Here is an 18,894-nt window from a genome sequence, read left to right as displayed (position 1 = left end):
AAAAAAAAAAAGAAATAACCATATTAGAAATTATTAGATTGTAAACTTCTTGAGGAAAAATTTTATAAATCTTCACATCTCTCACAGTTCCTTCAACTGTGGTTTTAGAACATTTGCTTTGGATCAATTTTTGTGGTTTTTAGGTGACTGATTTAAATGTTTATCAGAAGTGCTTGCATTCCAGTAAAAGTAAAAATACCAACAATGTAAAAGAACAATCGAAAAGCATCCATGTCAATATGATTTTTAAAAAATATAATGCACAAATAGTAAAAAGAACTTACCAACTCTATCAGGGAGGACTTCAAGTGCAGAAACTCTTTCATCTTTGTTAAGTTCTAGTCCATAAACACAGTCAAATCCGTCGTATTTTATAAGATACAAAGAAGGATTTACAGGCACCTGGTCCAGAACGGTTCCTTTCCACTGGGTAACAGGGCCATTCCCCTCTTTCCACCCATGCTGAATCCTGCAGCCTACGATGTTCCGCCGGGGCTGGGAAACAGGTTTGTTGGGCCCCACACTGCTTCGATGTTTTCTGTATTCACACACATACACACATAAGGTATTATCTCAAAAGTATGCACGCCTAGATCCAACAAAACTACTGGCTAGCATGCTCTCATTACAGATGATCCCAAGGTAGGTGCAAACTCAAGTTTGCCGCATTCTTGCTTCAGGTGACTCAAGGTGCCTATCTCTTACCCCTGTGGCAGTGGTGGCTCAAAGGTGAGGTCCTTCTCCATCACCAAGGCTGTAAGGTGGCATGTTAGCAACAGGAGCTTGTGAGGTTGTGCACCTGAACTATGTACAGGCAGAAAAAAACTACTAATCAGTAGCAACTCAACCCTATTAAGTATCATGTTTTCAGTTTCCTTTAATTCAATCAACTCACAATTATCCATGAAGTAGACTGAACCAATAATTACACATGCACATAGCTTTACATAATGTGAGTCAATTTCAAGTCAAAAAGAAATGTGTAACCAATCAACTTCACTCATTCTAATGCCCAAATAATTCTGCCCCTACTGGCTTAAACAATAAGAATAAACTACACATGTAGTTTTTTTCTTAAACTGGAGTCCAGGATGGCTTATACAAATGCATTATACCACCATTACTTCTCTAGGAAACATATTATCTTAGCTAAACTCTTAAGTTTATGACCAATACTTAATGTAATATTAAAACTTATTAGAAAGACATCAAACTATATTGATTCTGGATTATTAGCAACTGACTTACATATGTTTACAAATAATACACCTGGCTCTTGATATCAAGAGTTTCCTCAAACAATTACAGATAGATCTGCCATATGACCCAGTTATCCCTCTGCTGGGTATATACCCAAAGGAATGGAAATCATCATGTCAAAGGGATACCATGTTTACTGCAGCACTATTTACAATGGCCAAGAGTTGGAACCAGCCTAAAAGACAATCCTCGGAAGAGTGGATAGGGAAAATGTGGTATATCTGTATGATGGACTATTACTCTGCTGTAAAAAAGAATGAAATACTACCATTCACTGCAACATGGATGGACTTAGAGAAAATTATATTAAGTGAAATAAGCCAGGCACAGAAAGAGAAATACTGCATGTTCTCACTTACATGTGAGAGCTAATAAAAATAAATAAATATACAAACAAACAGGGAAAAACAAAAAAAAGGAGACACAACAATCACAATAATCCCCTGAACTTGTTAAGTGAACAGATATGATGTTGATAGGGGGAGAAGGAGGGAGGAAAAGGAGGAATTGGTAAAGAGACGTGAAAATCAACTACATTGTCTATTGATAAATTAATATAAAAAAATAAAATAAAATAAATAAAAATTTGGCCAGCAATCTACTGGGTATATACCCAAAGAAAATGAAGACAGTATGTTGAAGAGATATCTGCACTCCTATGTTTATTACAGTATAATTTACAATAGCCAAGATATGGAATCTGTCCAACAACAGATTAAAAAAAAAAAGTGGTATATATACATGATGGAATACTATTCAGCCATAAAAAAAAAAATGAATACTGTCTTTTGTGGCAACATGGATGGAATTGGAGGACATTATATTAAATGAAGCCAGGCACGAAAAGATCTTCCCAGTGTTTCTCCTCTGTCAGAACTATAGAGAAATCAGATAAATCTCCATTTTCATTATTTTATTAAAATTAACATTAAAAAAACCAATCTTTTAAAGTGTGATTTATAACATGCTACCATGCCCTGTCCATAAAAGAACTTAAAGTAGTTTAATTCTTCACCAGCTAACATGAAAAATGTGATCTACATCCTGAGGTAACCAAAGGAGACTAGCCTGAAATTAAAATTTTCCAAACGTTTATTTTATTGATCTTTCAAAGATCAGATTATCTGATTTATTTATCAGTTCTACTGCTTATTTTTCTATTTTCTAGTTCCTTAATTTTTATTTTTCTTGGAATAATTGTTTTTAAAAAGTTTATTCTTGTCTTATAATAAATTACTTAACACTATGAATTTTCCCTTTAACTACAGCTCTGGCTATATTTCTTAAGTTTTCATATGTAATATTCTAATTTTAGAAAAACTCTAAATGATCTATGAGTTTTAGTTTTTGTCTATCATCCAAAAATTGCTTGAGAAAGAGCCTTTAAATTTTTCTTATAATTCTCTTTCAAAAAATACTTCACCATTAATTTTTAGTCCCATTGCATTTTTATAACAGCTTTACTGTTATAATTCATATACCATAAATTTCACCCTTTTAAAGTATGTAAGTTTTAGTGTATTTAGAGTTGTGAAATAATCACCACTAATTTTAGAAGATTTTCATCATCCCCAAAAGCCCTGTATCCATTAGCCGTTACTCCCTAATAGTTCCATACTCCTCAACCCTAGAAACTTCTAATCGACTTCCTATTTCTATAGATTCTCCTGTTAGTGACATTTCATGTAAGTGGAGTCATACAATATGTGATCTTTACTCTTCTTTCACTTAGCAAAAGGTGTTCAAAGTTTATTCATGGTGTAACATATATCAAAACTCCATTCCTTTTTACGGCTGGAATAGTATTTCATTGTACATAATTACCACATTTATCTGTCCATTAGCTGATGGACATTTGGGTTGTTTCCACTTTTTGGTTATTGTTAATAATGCTGCTATGAACTTTGCATACAAGTTTTCGGGTGGATATAATTTTTTCATTCTTCTTTGGTATATACCGATACCAGTGGCATTGCTGTGTTATACTGTAATTCTATATTTAACATTGAGACACTGTTAAACTGTGCTGCATCATTTTACTGTCCAACCAATGATATCTTCACATTCCAGACAACCTTATTATTATCTTTTTTGTATCTGTTTTTGGTTTTAGTCATCCTAGTGGGTGTAAAGGGGTAGCTCATTGTTGTTATGATCAGCCTTTTTCTAATGACAAATGATGCTAAGTCCTGTCAGGCAGGAATCTCAGATTCTTCTGCCTCTTCCTGTGCAGGTCGTGAGTCAGGTAACTGCAAGAAGATATCTGGCAGCTTTATGCAAGGTAGACATATTTTATTCTTCAGGTATGAGCTTCACAGACATGTGCTCTGCTGTTCTCCCACCGTGCTCTGCCGACGAGCAGTTCAGAGCAGTTACCCTTTACTCTTAGTACACAACAGCGGCCACAAGCCAAGCATTACATAATTACAACAATCATGCTGAATCAGTAAATGGGCACGCATGCACAGTTACACTACTTTTATAACTTGTTTCTAGTGAATGTGCTGAATCTTGCCCATTTGTAACAGATGTAAGGCGAGAGATCCTGACTAAACTTTTCTACTTTCCTTACAATCCACCCCTTCAGAGTAACTCCCCATACAATCTACACATTTGATCTTCTGCATGTTCCCTTAGCGAGAATAACTGACCCTTGTATCAATAGGTCACAGCAGCAATACAGGCTGCAGCAACACGCTACTAAAACACAAGCACTCCCTCCTGAAACAGTTAATTTACCATCTTGAGAAAGAATAGATGAAGGAACAGGTGTCTTACCTGTTCTACGATACCACACATTATCAGCTAACACTGTTGGATCTGTAGGTTCTACATGTAACAGTATAGGGGAACTCATAATTGGCCACATGATAGTACAAATGTACCTTTTAAAATAGAGCATTTATCTGTTCCAGGCCACGTTACCTTTACTTGGGGAGGCCAAGTACTCGTTACCTAAGGTGAGACTTGCAAGTTGTCTTCTAATCCTCTCCCCCAAGGTCCAACTAGGCCTACCCAGCATACATGGGGGGGAGGCTTCCATTTTCCAAGGCCATTCCCACTGTACTGTCTGCCCCTGTTGTAAACAGGTTGGGGCTGGTAAGAGAATATTTCCATTCTTACCGTGTCCAGGTTTCAGGAGATCACCTTTAACAGTTACGTGCAATTGAATAGGTGCTGCAGCTCTGTGCAACAGGGCTCCACCGGAGAGGGCCCTCCCTTGCAGGGTCTCTTTTTTTGGGTCTGACTGTTGGCCACAACCAATGTGTCTATCCCTTCAACAACGGGGGGCTGGCAGACAGCCTTAATCCCCTTTTCAAAAGACCATACATAGCAATAAGGCTACTCAATGCCTTCATCACAGTGCTTACCTGGTCTGGGACCCTACAAGGCCATACAAACAAAAGACCAGTAATTCTCTGACTTTGGTAGTGGTCCAAAGATCCGCCTGCCACTGTGTCAGAGGCACTCTCACATGGGTTATCTGCCCATCAGGGGCACTCATTTGCTCATCAGGAGTACATCTGCCCTGGATTACATCTTTCTTGGATTTATTTGGCACCCCGCAGGCAATCAACCACACGGTCATGCAGCCAGCATGCTGCATTCTTTGATGTAGCCGCCCAGCTACACCAGCTGCTGGAGTTCTCTCCAGCCACCTTACTTTAGCCAGCGTGTCGGCTTCATCACTGCCTGGACTGGCTAAGGGGGAATGTCCTGTGACATGGAAAAGAGTTACTTTCTTTTCCTGTCCTAATTCCCATAACTCTTGCCACATGGCTTGCCCCCACGAGGGCTAGTGACCTACCAGCCACCACTGATACTTCCAAGTAGAGATCCAAAGGATCAAACCCTTGAATACAGTCCAGCTGTCAGTACAGATGGTTAATAATACTGGCTCATTTTTTATCACCATCCATACTACTCTTAGTTAGCCCACTGGCTGCTTTGCCCTATACCATTCTCATACCACAAGGTATGTTAAGGGCTGGACAGCAACAGCAGTCCATGATGCTGAGGGTCCCATGCTGGAGCCATCTTTATACCAAGCCTGCTCCGCAATAGGTCCCCTTCCCTCATGGAAAGGTGTGGTCTCCACCTCCATGGGTATAGTTGTGTCAAAGTTTCTTCCTCAATCCCTACTGGTCCTAACACAGTTTGTAATTCATTAGACAAAGGACTTGTAGAAACAGTACTTCTCTGTTCTTTATATGCTCCCCATTTAGACAGACTAGGAGTCTGAGCTACATCAGTTTTAGGGGTGGATATCTACATGTATAGCCAACCTAAAATGGGGTATGTTGTCCTTACTAGGACCTTGCCAGTTCCTGTAATAGCTTCAGTGGCCATCAGGGCAGAATACACAGCTGCTAACTGTTTCTCTACCAGAGAGTAACACACTTTAGCACTCTTCCAGAACTGAGACCAGAATCCTATAGGCGTTCGGAATCAGTCTTGTCTCTGCCACAAACCCCATCCTGACCCTTCCTGGGTTACATGCACATCTAATTCAAAAGGCTTAGTGGGGTCAGCCACTTGCAAAGCCTGCATTTGCTGTATTGCCCTCTTAGTAGCATGGTAAGCTTGTTCTACCTCTTCGGTCCAAAACCAAAGAGCTCCTTTATTAATGCATATAGTGGGCATGCCATTTGGGCCATATGGGGTACAAAAGTTCTCCAATACCCCAAAAGTCCCAAATAAGCTTGTAGTTTGAGCTACTGTTGTGGGCTGAGGTTATGCCTTTATCTTATCTATAAATGGCTTCTGGAATGACTTGTGTCTTACCCGACCAAACAATTCCCAAGAATTTAACAGACAGCCCAGGTCCTTGCACTTTTGGTTGTGTTCAGGGCCCACCCACATTTTTCCAAACAGCCCAGCAGTGCCAGAACTGCTTGGGATAAATCTGCAAAAGAATCAAAAGTTAGTAACATCATCAATGTAATGAAACATTGTAACCATGCTGGGCCTAGTCCACTTGGCTAGGTCCCCAGCCACCAAACCATGACAGATAGTTGGGCTATGCAGATAACCTTGGAGCAACACTTGAAAAGTTCATTGTCTTCCTTCCCAGGCAAAGGCAAACTGTTCTTGGCCATCAGCTGAGACTGAGATAGAGAGGGAAAAAAAGAACTTGCAAGGTCCAGTACACAACCACAAGTTTCCAGCCAGGTCATTAGCTGATCCATCAGGTCATGAACTGAAGGCATAGCCATGCAAAGGAGGCACTACTTTGCTCAGTTCTCAATAGTCCACATTGATCTTCCAGGTGCCATCAGGTTTTTTCACTGGCTACACCAGGGCATAAAGGAGCTATGTGCAGGACGAATGATGCCAACCTTTTGTAACTCCAAGACAGTGGCACTTATCTCCACACGTCCTCCTGGCAAGCGATACTGTTTCATATGTCCCCTCAACACAGGCTGTGTTGTCCAGATCCACAGCCAGTGGCAAACCATAAAGCACATCTAATACCCAAGATCCACTCAGCTACTGGAGACACAAACAGAACACATACACGAGGGGCAATTGTCCAAAGCCCACAGCAAAGCTACAGCTTTGACTTTAATAGTCTATCCTCCATAGCCATCAACATTCACTGTGGCCCCTGGAAACTTGCCAGGGTTGCTGTGTATCAGGCTACATTCTGGGCCGGCATCCACCAATGCTCTCACACACTGCACATTTGCCATCTCCCCCTAGGTCTCAGAACTGTAGGAGCCAAACAGCCAGGGGTTCATTTTCTGATGCACAACAGGCTGTGCAAGGAGAAACACACGTTCTCCTAACTCACCCTCATTGTCCTCAGCTTCAGGAACAGGGATGACCCGTTACTGTACTTCGGTCTCCAACAGGTCTGCCTTTTGCATTGACTCTTGAAGCCATGCTGCATCGTGGAATGCCTGGTCTATGTTGGCTCACCGTGCAGTGAGCAGTAGCGAGTCCATCTGGCCAGCTGCACACCAAGACTCCTCATCTTTCACCATGGAGTTCAATACCCCGAGAGCTTTATGCTCTTGGGGACTCATCCACCTGGTCCCATGTTTCCAGTGGAGCCCAAGTCCACAAGAACACTGCCACCAGGTACCACATGCTCGAGGGCAACCACATTTCCTCCCCCTCCTGAGAGGCTCATGGCTCCCTTACCTGCTCATCCTGTCAGACTACACCAAGTATGGCACTGAGATCTCTGATCCTTCTGCCCCTTCCTGTGCAAGTCATGAGTCAGGTAATTGAAAGAAGATATCAGGCAGTTTTATGCAAGGCAGACATATTTTATTCTTCAGATATGAGCTTCACAGGTATGCTTTATTCTCAGACATGAGCTCTGCCATTCTCCACTGACTCTCCGTGCTCTGCCCACCTTCCATGCTCCGCTGACCCTCCGTGCTCTGCCAACCAATTCAGAGCAGTTACCTTTACTCTTAGTACACAATAGCGGCCACAAGCCAAGCATTACATAATTACAACAATCATGCAGAATCAGTAAATGGGCATACAGGCGCAGTTATAACTCTTTAACTTGTTTCTAGTGAATGTGCTGAATCTTGCCCATTTGTAACAGATGTAAGGAGAGAGATCTTGACTAAACTCTTCTACTTTCCTTACAAGCCCACTGCATTTTGGCCAAATTTTAGAATTTGTGATTTTTCCTTGTAGCTTAATATATAAACAATTAAATATTGTCTTAATTACAAAAAAGAAAAAAAAAATTAATTTCACCTTGAAATCCAAAGATGAGGGACGCAAGGTGAAGGCCAAAACCAACATGACAGAAAATATACGGCAAGAATGAAAAGGTTAAGAGGGCTAAAAAGAATTCCCTTCCCGTAGTTTGATGAGCATAAAGCTCTCAATTGGTAGACCATGAATAAAAATAATTAGCACCCAGATATATCAAATAACTTTCTTTCTTTCTTTTTTTTTTTTTTTCCCTTTTTGTCTTTTTTCGTGACCGGTAATGGGATCGCAACCCTCGGTGTTGCACCCGCACTGTGCTCAACCAGTGAGTGGACCGGTCTCTATATGGGATCCGAACCCTCGGCAGGAGCGCCACCGTGCTCCCAAGCTCCGCACTCTACTGAGTGCGCCACTGGGCCAGCCCCAAATAACTTTCTTTTTAAAACAATTTATTGTAGGTTGTAATATTTAAAACTACCATTATACATATTGTAAATAGGAATTACTTGTTCTAGACTGGTTATATAAATTTAGCCAAGTCAGAGGTCCTGGAAGGACAGCAAAGGGGGGGTTTTACAAACATATTGGGGGGTGGGGTGGACCAGTGCCAACAACAAGTACTCACCCCAGAAGGAAACTCCAAAGAGTGGAAAAACTCAGTAGGAGGATCACCTAATTAGGGAGACTGGGAAAGGGATTTACAAGGTTAAATGCAAGATGGTGAGACCAGAAAATCCCTGGGTCTGCCTAAGCCTTGGGGCTCTGCAAACACCCAGTAAACCTGCCTTCCAGGAAGGCAGAGCCCTGGGCTGAGTATACCCGCTGAGAATAAAATCCTAACTGAGCAGGGCATGTCCACAGGGCAGAGGAAAGGTAAGGTTCAGACACAAACGACAGAAGGCCCAAAAGAGGCAGACCTTAAAAGTATAATATAGAGGGGCCTACACAGAGAGGACTTATTTTTAAATATGACACAGGAAAATAGAAGCAGCAGCCTTAGAGCTCTGGATCTGTGAAAGCCATCCTGGAATCATCTTGTTCCTTCTCATTCACATGAACCTCAGGAAAGGATCACATTTGGATAACATAGGAGGAAAGAGACTAACAATCTGAATGATGCTTTCACGGGCAGTGGGGGCAGGCCAGAAAAATATGCCCATGAAGTAGGTGGAAACTATTATCTAACATTAAGTGAACAACAGAAGCCATAAAAGAGGAACTGTGAAGGTTAATTTTATGTGTCAACTTGACTGTGCCATGGGGTGCCCAGATTAAACACTGTTTCTGGGTGTGTCTATGAGCGTGTTTCTGAAAAAGATTAGGATCTGAACCAGTGGACTCAGGAAAGAAGATCTGCCGTCACCAGTGTGGGGTGAAGAGCATCCACTCTGTGCCCGAACAGAACAAAAGGCAGAGGAAGGAGGAATTCACTCCTTTATCTTTCTGCCTGCCTGCTTTAACTGGGATATCAGTCTTCTGCCACCTGACTGGGACTTATACCACCAGCTCCCTGGTTCTCAAGCCTTCGGCAAGACTTGGATTGAATTACACTGCTGGTTTTCCTCGGTCTCCAATTTACAGACAGCAGTCTGTGGGACTTCTTGGACTCCATAGTCGCATGAGACAATTCCCGTAATAAATCTCCTTTGTATTTATCTATCTCCCATTGGTTCTGCTTCTCTGCAGAACCCTAATATTACAACACATCCAAAATAGAAAAGCTCAGAAATAAAATAGCTAGACAAGAAGACATGAGTAAAACCAGACAAGATTAGAAAACAACTGACAATTTTAAAAAATTTTCAGAAATGAAGACGAGACTAGAGGAACATGAGAGAAAAACATGCCATGGGAGTCCATGAGAGAAATAAATGATGAAAGGGGGCAAAAAATAAAACGTTAAGAGATAGTGACAGGAAATTCTAACTTCTGTATCACAGAAGTGCCAAAAACTAAAATCAAAGAAACAAAAAGGAGTACTAAAAGCTTTAACTCAAAACTTTCCTGAAATAAACATGTGAACAACCAAATGCACCTCCTGTGAAAACAAACCCAGAAACTGACCGAAGTAAATTTGTTTTACTATACCCCAGTAAAACAAATGAACTTTAAAGAAAATAACATCCTTTGGGTATCCAAGCAAAAGAACCAACTGAATAATGTGTAGGAGAAAGAACATCAGAATTTGGTAACACTTTATGCCAGAAGATAACAGAGAAACAAACTTAAGGTTCTCAGGGAAAAGAAAATGTGAGTTAAAGGTTTTATAATCAGCTGAGAATTTACACTGACCTTCAAGAATAAAGGTCACAGATAAAACTGTTATGAACATGAAGAACACAGGAAATACCATTCTCATAAATGTTTCCTGATGAAGCTTCAGCAAAAGACTGATCAGTAAGCAATGAATACATTTAATTGTAGAACAAATGGTGGAGATTGAGAGAGAGAACAGCATATGATCCTTACCCGTTCGTATATTATAGATTTAACACTACATATTCTTTCCTCCTTTTTTTGAGAGTAAAGTAGAATAAGCATGCTGACTCCCTTTTAAACTTGGAACAAAAGGATATAACCTCCCATTAGATGGGAAGAAAAGGGAGAGGGCAAAGAGCTAAATTCAACACGAGTATTGTTCACAGTAAGGAACCAATATACATCACCTAAAAAAAATAATAAAGGAATGCAACGTGAAACCTGACGGAGAGAAAAAAGCTTAAACAAAGCACTATCAAGTCTGTAACCTGTAACTACTAATAATACTCAGATCCAAAAGAAAGTGAATTTCTAGACATTTTCATAATCTGTGGTAATATGCAATGGCATCCAACTGGCCTCTTTGGGAAATCAGCTAGTGAAGGAGATTACATTTCTCCTCTAGAATACAGGAATCCTTTTCAGCAAAACTTTTTTCTTCAAACAGGCGACCAATTATATATCTTCTTTTGATCTTTAGGCCAAAGTCCCAGTGATTCACCCCTCTGTAAAGGATCAGACTTTCTTCCCACTTAGAACAAAGGTTGGTTCCCAAACCTCCCTGATGAAAGAATTCAATCATATGTACCATTTTATAATTTACACAGACACTCCATTATGACTACCAAAATTATAAGCAAATACAGCATCCTCACCAGTATGATGCATAATTTTATGTCAACTTGGCTATGCCACAGTACTCACATGTTTGGTTAAACACCAATCTAGATGTCATTGTGAAGGTAATTTTTAGATGGGATTTATTCAACTGCCCTCTCACACTTTTCATCTTAAAGAAATCCTCAGCTCAATTGTTCCTGAATTAGGTAAAACTCCACTTTTAGACTATCTACTTAATACATCACATAATATTTTTAATTTCTAAGAACTGTTTTTTTTCTTTATCATCTTATCTTGAATGGTTTTCCTTTTTAATGAACATGCTTTCTGCTATCTGAGGATACTTTTCATTTTTTTCCTGATTCCTCTATGAACTCTTCAGGTCAGCTCTCCTCTCTGCTGGTTTTCTTCACACAGGTGGTACTTCCTGCTTTGCTCTGTTATGATCAGTGACCATCTCCCATGCTCGCAGTGTTTCCTAAGTGCCTGATGACTCGTAGCATTTACATTTGTAAATGCAAAGTCAAGATTAAGTGGCATCTGCAGGTGTGGTGTTTGTCTTCAACCCAAGTCAGAGTCCCTGGCCTCTGAGCAATAAGTGCATGTTGTGACAACAGAAGCCAGGATCCAAATAGCTACACAGCAGCCAGCAAGTGAGAGGTGACTTGAAGTCAAGAGGAGGTAAGCTGAGCATCTTCTGTTCCAGTGCCAGCTCTGTCCTACTAATTTTCTCACCCTTTATTAACTTTGGGGATTATGCCAACCTATCCAGCCCTTGCTATCTCTGATCCTGACAATATTCTATGATCTATTTTGACTATGTACTTTTTGGAGGTCTTTTTCAGCATTAGAGTTTCTCAGCTTAGTTTTGATATAAATGTTATCATCTGTTTGAGATCTTCCAGAAATTTCCCAAGTGTTCTGGTCTGTTGATAGAATGACCTTTCAATATTAACAGTAACAAAGACTTCAGGGCCGGCCCGGTGGCACACTGCTACAGTGCGGCGCTCCTGCCGAGGGTTCGGATCCTACATACAGACCGGTTCCCGCTCACTGGCTGAGCGAGGTGCGGGTGCAACACCGAGGGTTGCGATCCCGTTGCTGGTCCCGGTCCGGTCCGGGCACGACACTGAGGGTTGCGATCCGTTGCCGGACACGAAAAAAGACAAAAAAAAACAGTAACAAAGACTTCAAATTTTGATGATTTATTTTAATGCAAATTATGGTGAGGTACTATTTTCTACCTGCTTATAGAATAGACACAGCCTTTCTAGTTAACGACTTGCCAATATACACCCAGAGCCTTACCATTTGGAGTAACCATTATCCCAATGAATCCACATCTAGAAATTTAAATTTATCAAAAGAAAATAATGGAGGTGCACAAAGTTATAGCTAATAGGGGAAATTGAAAATAAATTTTAAAAAGTTCAATAATAGGTCACATTGATTAAATAACAATGTATCTTTATGATTAAATGACTACATAGCTGGCATTCATCTAATGAGATTCCAAAAGGGGATAGAGGAGAAAAATAATCAAGAATAAATATGGCAAATATTCAAACACTTGAGAGACCTCAAAAGTGCTATTCACTTTTTGGGCATGAATGACAGAGTTACTGCAAGGTAATGAAATAAGTATTGAATGTTCTGACCGACTTAAGACTGCCAACACCATGGTGCCTTTAGATGCCTGCACCAGTTATCCAGTCTGCATATTTATGACTGAAATAACTCGTTTTTTAGATGAGACAACAAAACATACAGTTCAGTTAATGTGCTGGTTGTTAATAACATGGGCTCTAGCCCAGACTGTCCTGTTTCTGAATCCTAGGCTCAATTACCTGTTATTTGCTGACCGTGGACAAGTTTCTTAACCTCTCTATGCATCAGTTTCCTCATCTGGGATAAGGGCTTATAGTTCCGATTTGACAGGGTTACCATGAAAACTACATGAGACCACACCAGGGATGAGGAGGAAAAGCACAATGACATTCTTTGTCAGTTGATTAGTATCTGTGTCTTGTAAAAAAGGAAGGAAAAAATCCCTGGAAATACACCTATTTAGTGTTTAGTAGATCTAGTCTACCTTCTAAATGTTAAGTTAGTAAAAAATATACCAAAGCCCAGTCACCCCTTTTAACAGTACCTTGAAATGGAAATCTATCCCCTGTTCAAATTCAGGGGAGGAAGGGACTTGCATCTTAAAACTAAAACAAAGAACACTATAACTAAATTTCTCTTATACACTCACCACCCAACTATATTTTTCCTTCAAGATGTACTTTTAATGCAAAAGCATTTCCCAAACAACTTCACAGAAAGCCCAGAAAGGCTTGTCCACCAGCTTGCCTACAAACTACACAGCAAGGTACCCAGCCCACAGGAAGCACACAATTTTATTTCTACTTACTTAAAACACAAAACCAAAAATCCAGCTACATAATGTTTCCTGTGCGGTTTCACTACTTCAGACATGACTCCCTGAACTTCCTAACACCTTATAGGGACAGGTGCTGCTGCTCTCTGAGTGCAATTCTGTGAATTTTTCCTCAAGCAACTAGGGCACCTGCACATGAGGTTCTTTATCAGTGTTCCTGCACTAACATGGGACGCAGCAGGAGACTGCCCACCCTCATGGGAGCCCCAATGTCAAGTCTGGTGGCTACACATGATGAGTGCTGACAGGGATCTTACTCCTTGTAACTCCATCAAGTCACAGCTAGAGGCAGGCAGCAAAGGAAAGAGAGGCACTATAGTTTTGTTCTTTTAATATTTGGTTTCCATAAAAATCTTGTTTATAGAAAGGAGTCTATGTTGAAAAGCTGAAAACCTCATCATTCTAGCCCAATACCTTGATTTCAGACATAAGTAAGCCAGTTCCCAGACACATTAAGGAACCTGCAAAGACCCCACAGCTGAATTCCAGCAGGCTTCCAAACTCTCAGAGCAGCCCCTGGGAGGGCCACCTCTCTAAACAGGCAGCCTCTGCAAAGCTCATGCATCCACCTTACTCACTCCATTTGAAAGACAATAATATCATCATTTGTGAATTTGGAAACTCCTGTTTTCAATCTTTTCTTTTTCTCTCTACCGTCTTCATATTTACATTGAGAATAGGGAAAATATAAGATTGGTAAGTTTTCCTTTCACATCAACTTCTCCCTTTTCCTACATAGTAAAGTGTTCATGGCTTCTAGTCTTCCAGACAAGTATACCTGTTAAAGCACTAAATCAAGTTCCCTGAAATGTGGAACATACAGGACAAGAGATTCTTTCAGTTGGCATGCCTATGAACTTTCTCCCCCCCCCCCCCCCGACCGGTAAGGGGATCGCAACCCTTGGCTAGGGGTGTTGTTTGCACCATGCTCAGCCAGTGAGCGCACCAGCCATCCCTACACAGGATCCGAACCCGCGGCGTCGGCGCTATCAGCACTGCACTCTCATGAGTGAGCTATGGGGCCTCACGGGGCCGGCCCAATGCATATGAACTTTTAAAAATTTTTAATAGGTAGGTACTTATTTCTTTTGCTTTAGGAAATCAAATCCATGAGTTAATAAATAGCATTGTTTAGGATGAGAAACATAAAATTTCCCTGAACAAAATACATTAATAACACGCCCAAGGGTTCAAACCTACGAATGTCTGAAATCCTAAGTGAGTGAACTTTTTAATGATAGATGATTATTTAACAGTATGTAAAAATGGCTAAAATAGAACGTACGTTCACTCTCTCAAAGCCTTTTATTTTAACTCAATTGGCAAAAATCTATTTTGAATGAACTGTTTTTATCTTGCAAATTTTATATTTAATTTGCTTTTTCTCTCCACTGAAGTAAAGTTATTATCATTACCTAATATTTATGACTTATATTTCTTTTTTTACAGTTATCTACTTGCAGCAGAGACGGTTTACCATTTATGGTAATAATACGATAATAAGTACAGACAGATCACATAAATTATCAGATCATTGGATATGGCAAAACCATGAAGGCAATTAGCAAATAAATAAATTTGAGAAACCTTACTAAACCTTAGGGAAACAAGAGCATACTTACCAAACCTTTGCATTTTTACTTTCCAGGTCATTTCCTAAGCTGATTGTTACAAATAGTTGCATTATATATTGTGTATTATTTGAAAGGGAGATATGTTTGGTTCAATCACTAACAATTACTGAAGGGCACTCCTATTCATCCAGGCCTTTCTCCATGGCCATGAGGCCTCTCACCCTCTTCAGCCACTACAGTGTGGTGACTTGGGGGCACAAGTTTTCATTATGAATAGTTTGGAATTAACTGCTAGAATGAGTGCCTCATACAGTGCTAGGGTCAAAGAGGGTCTTCTCTGTGTTGAGTAATCTACGACTAAGATGACTCTTGCTATCAAAATGGTGTGTAGCCATGTTCCCTGTCCATTCCCTTCTCCTTGGCCTGGGTGAGGCCAACAAAATGGATTGTTACAGCAACAGTTTCAGGATGTAGTAGCAGTCACCAGTACATGGTGAATACTTGTGAAATTTTTTATACATAACAAAGTAAAAGTGGATATTATAATTTAAGATAGTGTCTTGGTTTTCTTTTTTGGATTTAATTATGTCACACACAAAAGCGTTCAGGGAAAAAAAGTGGCTTCTGTACTTTGATACTTACAGAATTTAGGATGGAGAATACAGCTGTCACTTGAAATACATGGCCGTATTTATCTTTTAACATGGATGTGCTTTCTCTAAATTACAAGCTTTTCACTCATTTAGAAATGTTACAAAGCAGTAAGAGACATGACAGCATGCTAGGCAGGCCCTCCCAGCATATGACATGGTTTCTGCCCAAAAGGAGTCCCTCATCTAACAGCGCATGAAGACCAGGAGAGGAACCCTGCACATCAGGACCATGCAGAAAAGTGGGAGAGGTTCCCTAAGCTCCTGTTACTCTTACCACAACTGATATTTTCTTTCATCAGGCAAGGTCCCGATAAGCTAAAGGGAAAATATCAGGACCCAAAGGTTTTTAAAGGCTGAAGGGTAGACCTGGCACACTTCAGCCAGGCCAAGAAGAAGGAATGGACAGAAAATAGGACTACTCACCATTACTCACCATGCATCGAGGCTAGGTAAACTAAGAACCCCCTCATTCACAGGGAAGAGGGCCTCACCTAGGTGATCTCTGTACGCTAGGTAGTAGAAGGTCACAATATGCCATCTGAAAACAAGTTTCAGAATTGCTTACTTGTGAGATGTCCTCTTCTTCATCATGTTTGCAGATACTCCAGCATGGCCTATGAGAGAGGTAAGGACACAGTCAATGGAAACTATTTAAAAACTCAGGAAAAACTTAACTTCTGAAAAACTTCTATATAAAATACAAGCAAAAAATAATTCACATTTACATTTACAGACAACATGTAAGAAAGTAATTTATTAACTTTGAAAAAGGACATACAAACGGGATTCTGGGAAGATAAAATGACAGAGGTAACACTTTACTTTGGGAGAAAAAAAAACCAGACAAGGGGCCCTGCGTGGACCCTGCCCTCATTCCTGAAAGCAATGTGTGGACAAGGGTGTACGAAGAAGAACCAAGGAGAGTGCTACAGTTTTGCAAAGTTGAGAGTCAGAGTGGAGTTGGGGAGGGTGGAGTAGCTGGACTCTGTGGAACAGAGTGCAGGCAAGGAGGGAGCTACTCAGAAGTGGGTGGGGGTCCTTAAGTCATTGGCTAAACACAAATCCACATGTAAACAATTCTGAGAAATCACAAAGGGATAAAGTTGTTAAAATCCATCCAGCCATCTCTCAAACACTGGGGCAATCAATAAAACCTGCAAAAAAGGTGACCCTTACTGGGAAGTCTGAGGTAGTCCTACAATAAAGGCTATTATAGACCCATTCTCAACATCTGCTTACCAAAACAAACTTTAGCACTCTTTGAAGGACATCAACAAAATCCCAATGCTCAACAACACAACATTTCAAATGTCCAACACCCCTAAAGAAATTATTAGACATGAAGAAAAGTAGCAGATTGTAACCCTATAACCAAGTGGGTTATAATCAAACGAAAGTATTTAGCAGGCAAGGACATTAAAAGTACTTTGATAAATATGTTCAAATATTTAAAAGAAATACAATACACTTAAAATAGAAAAGTGGAAAATATAAAGAGAACAAATAGAACTAGTAAAAACTACATGATCTGAAATGAAAAAATCACTGGATGTGATTAGTAAAAGAATAAACCCTACAGATAAAAAAAAAAAGGTGAAAACAAAAAATTTTAATATAAAATCAGTGAACTTGACACACTGCAATACAAACTATCCAAAATGGCACAGAAAAAAAAAAACTGGAGGGAAAAAATGAACACAGCCTCAGTGACCTGTGGGACAATATCAATTGGCCCAACATACAGGAAACTGGATTCCAATAAAGTCCAAGAGAAGAGTTGGGGGAAAAATTAATGGCAGAAAGTTTTACATAAGTGATAAAAAGTACACAACCACAGAGCCAGCAAGCTCAACAAAGTCAAAGTAAGATCAAAATCAAAAGAAACCACATCAAAACATTTCCTAAGTCAAATTTCTGAAAACCATTCATAAGGAAAATATTTTAAAAACAACAAAAGAACAAGAGACACATTAATTATAGGGCAACAAAAATAACACTGGATCTGGATTTGTTGTCAGAAACAATGTAAGCCAGAAGACACTGCAAAATAAGCAAATCAACCTACTTATGGACTTAGAATACTATACCCAGCAAAAATATCTTCCAGCCCTGACACACTGATAACAACATTTAATGGAAATAGTCTAACTGTACCAATTTAAAAAGTATAAATAAAGGGAAGAGCCAATTATTATCAGACTAATTAACTTCAGAACAAGCAATATTACTACAGATCAAAAAGGACATTTCAAAATGTTTATAAAAGGGTCAATTAATCAAGAAGCAGTACTAATCTTAAATACATATGAACCTAATTACAGAATACATGAAGCAAAACCAGACAAAATTGAAGACAAAAGACATTTCCACAATTATGCTTATACAACTTTCCTCTCTCAGCAATTGAGATAATGAGTGGGTTGGATGTCAAAAAGGGTATAGAAGACCTGAACATCATGAACAGCCACCTAAATCAAGATGACGTTTATAGAACACGAAGTTCACATGAAAACTTTTACCCAGACACACCATATGATGAGTCATAATACAAGTATCAACACACTTAAAACAATCTGAAGTTGTATGAAGTATATTCTCTTACCACATCAGAATTAAACTAGAAACAAATAACAAAAAGCTACCTGAAAAATTCCCAAGCTTTTGAAAGTTAAACAACACTCTTCTAAAAACCCATGGTTCAAAGAAAAAATTACAATGAAAATTTCAAATACTTTGAACAGAATAAAAATAAAAAAACAATGTATCAAAACCTGTGGGATGCAGCAAAAGCAGTATTTACTACTTTCATCAGGAATGCACACATAAATGATAAAAGCATGAAGGAAAAAAGGGCCTTCTTACCATAAAGTCAGAATAGCAGGATCTGGGTGGAGGAGGAAGCTGACAATGGGAAGGGAGCACAGGGAGGCTACTGGGTTATTGCCAAGTTCTCTTTCCTTGACCTTTTATTAAATTGTGTATTTTTTTTAAAAATACAAATTTCTGTATTAATATTACAAATGCAGTTTTTAAAAGCTAACTAAATAAAGGCAATATATGGCCAACTGACCTAGTGAAAGACTGTCAGTTCTAGTTTAGAGACAAAGATAGTGACACAGGAATTGATTGCCAAGAGAGCAGTCTTCTACCCACTTCACCCAGCATGTTCATTCACATGCACCAA

The 18,894-nt window shown here is 39.6% G+C and overlaps 1 protein-coding gene across 1 annotated transcript; it reads right to left on the bottom strand.

The window, feature by feature from the left end:
• Positions 1-284: 284 nt before the first annotated feature.
• Positions 285-16,322, bottom strand: LOC103582122 (spindlin-1-like; the record flags this gene model as incomplete). The annotated part of the gene is made up of 2 exons (XM_008563803.1): positions 16,276-16,322; positions 285-538 (listed from the first exon to the last, which is right to left on the bottom strand). Coding segments are annotated over exons 1-2 (280 nt in total), but the record flags the coding sequence as incomplete, so codon positions are not given.
• Between the last annotated feature and the right edge of the window lie 2,572 nt (positions 16,323-18,894).

This window comes from Galeopterus variegatus, unplaced genomic scaffold, assembly GCF_000696425.1.
Source record: "Galeopterus variegatus unplaced genomic scaffold, G_variegatus-3.0.2 Scaffold14989, whole genome shotgun sequence".
NCBI classification, from domain to species: Eukaryota; Metazoa; Chordata; class Mammalia; order Dermoptera; family Cynocephalidae; genus Galeopterus; species Galeopterus variegatus.
The sequence above is the reverse complement of the archived record's forward strand: the minus strand, read 5'-3'. Positions and strand labels throughout refer to the sequence as shown.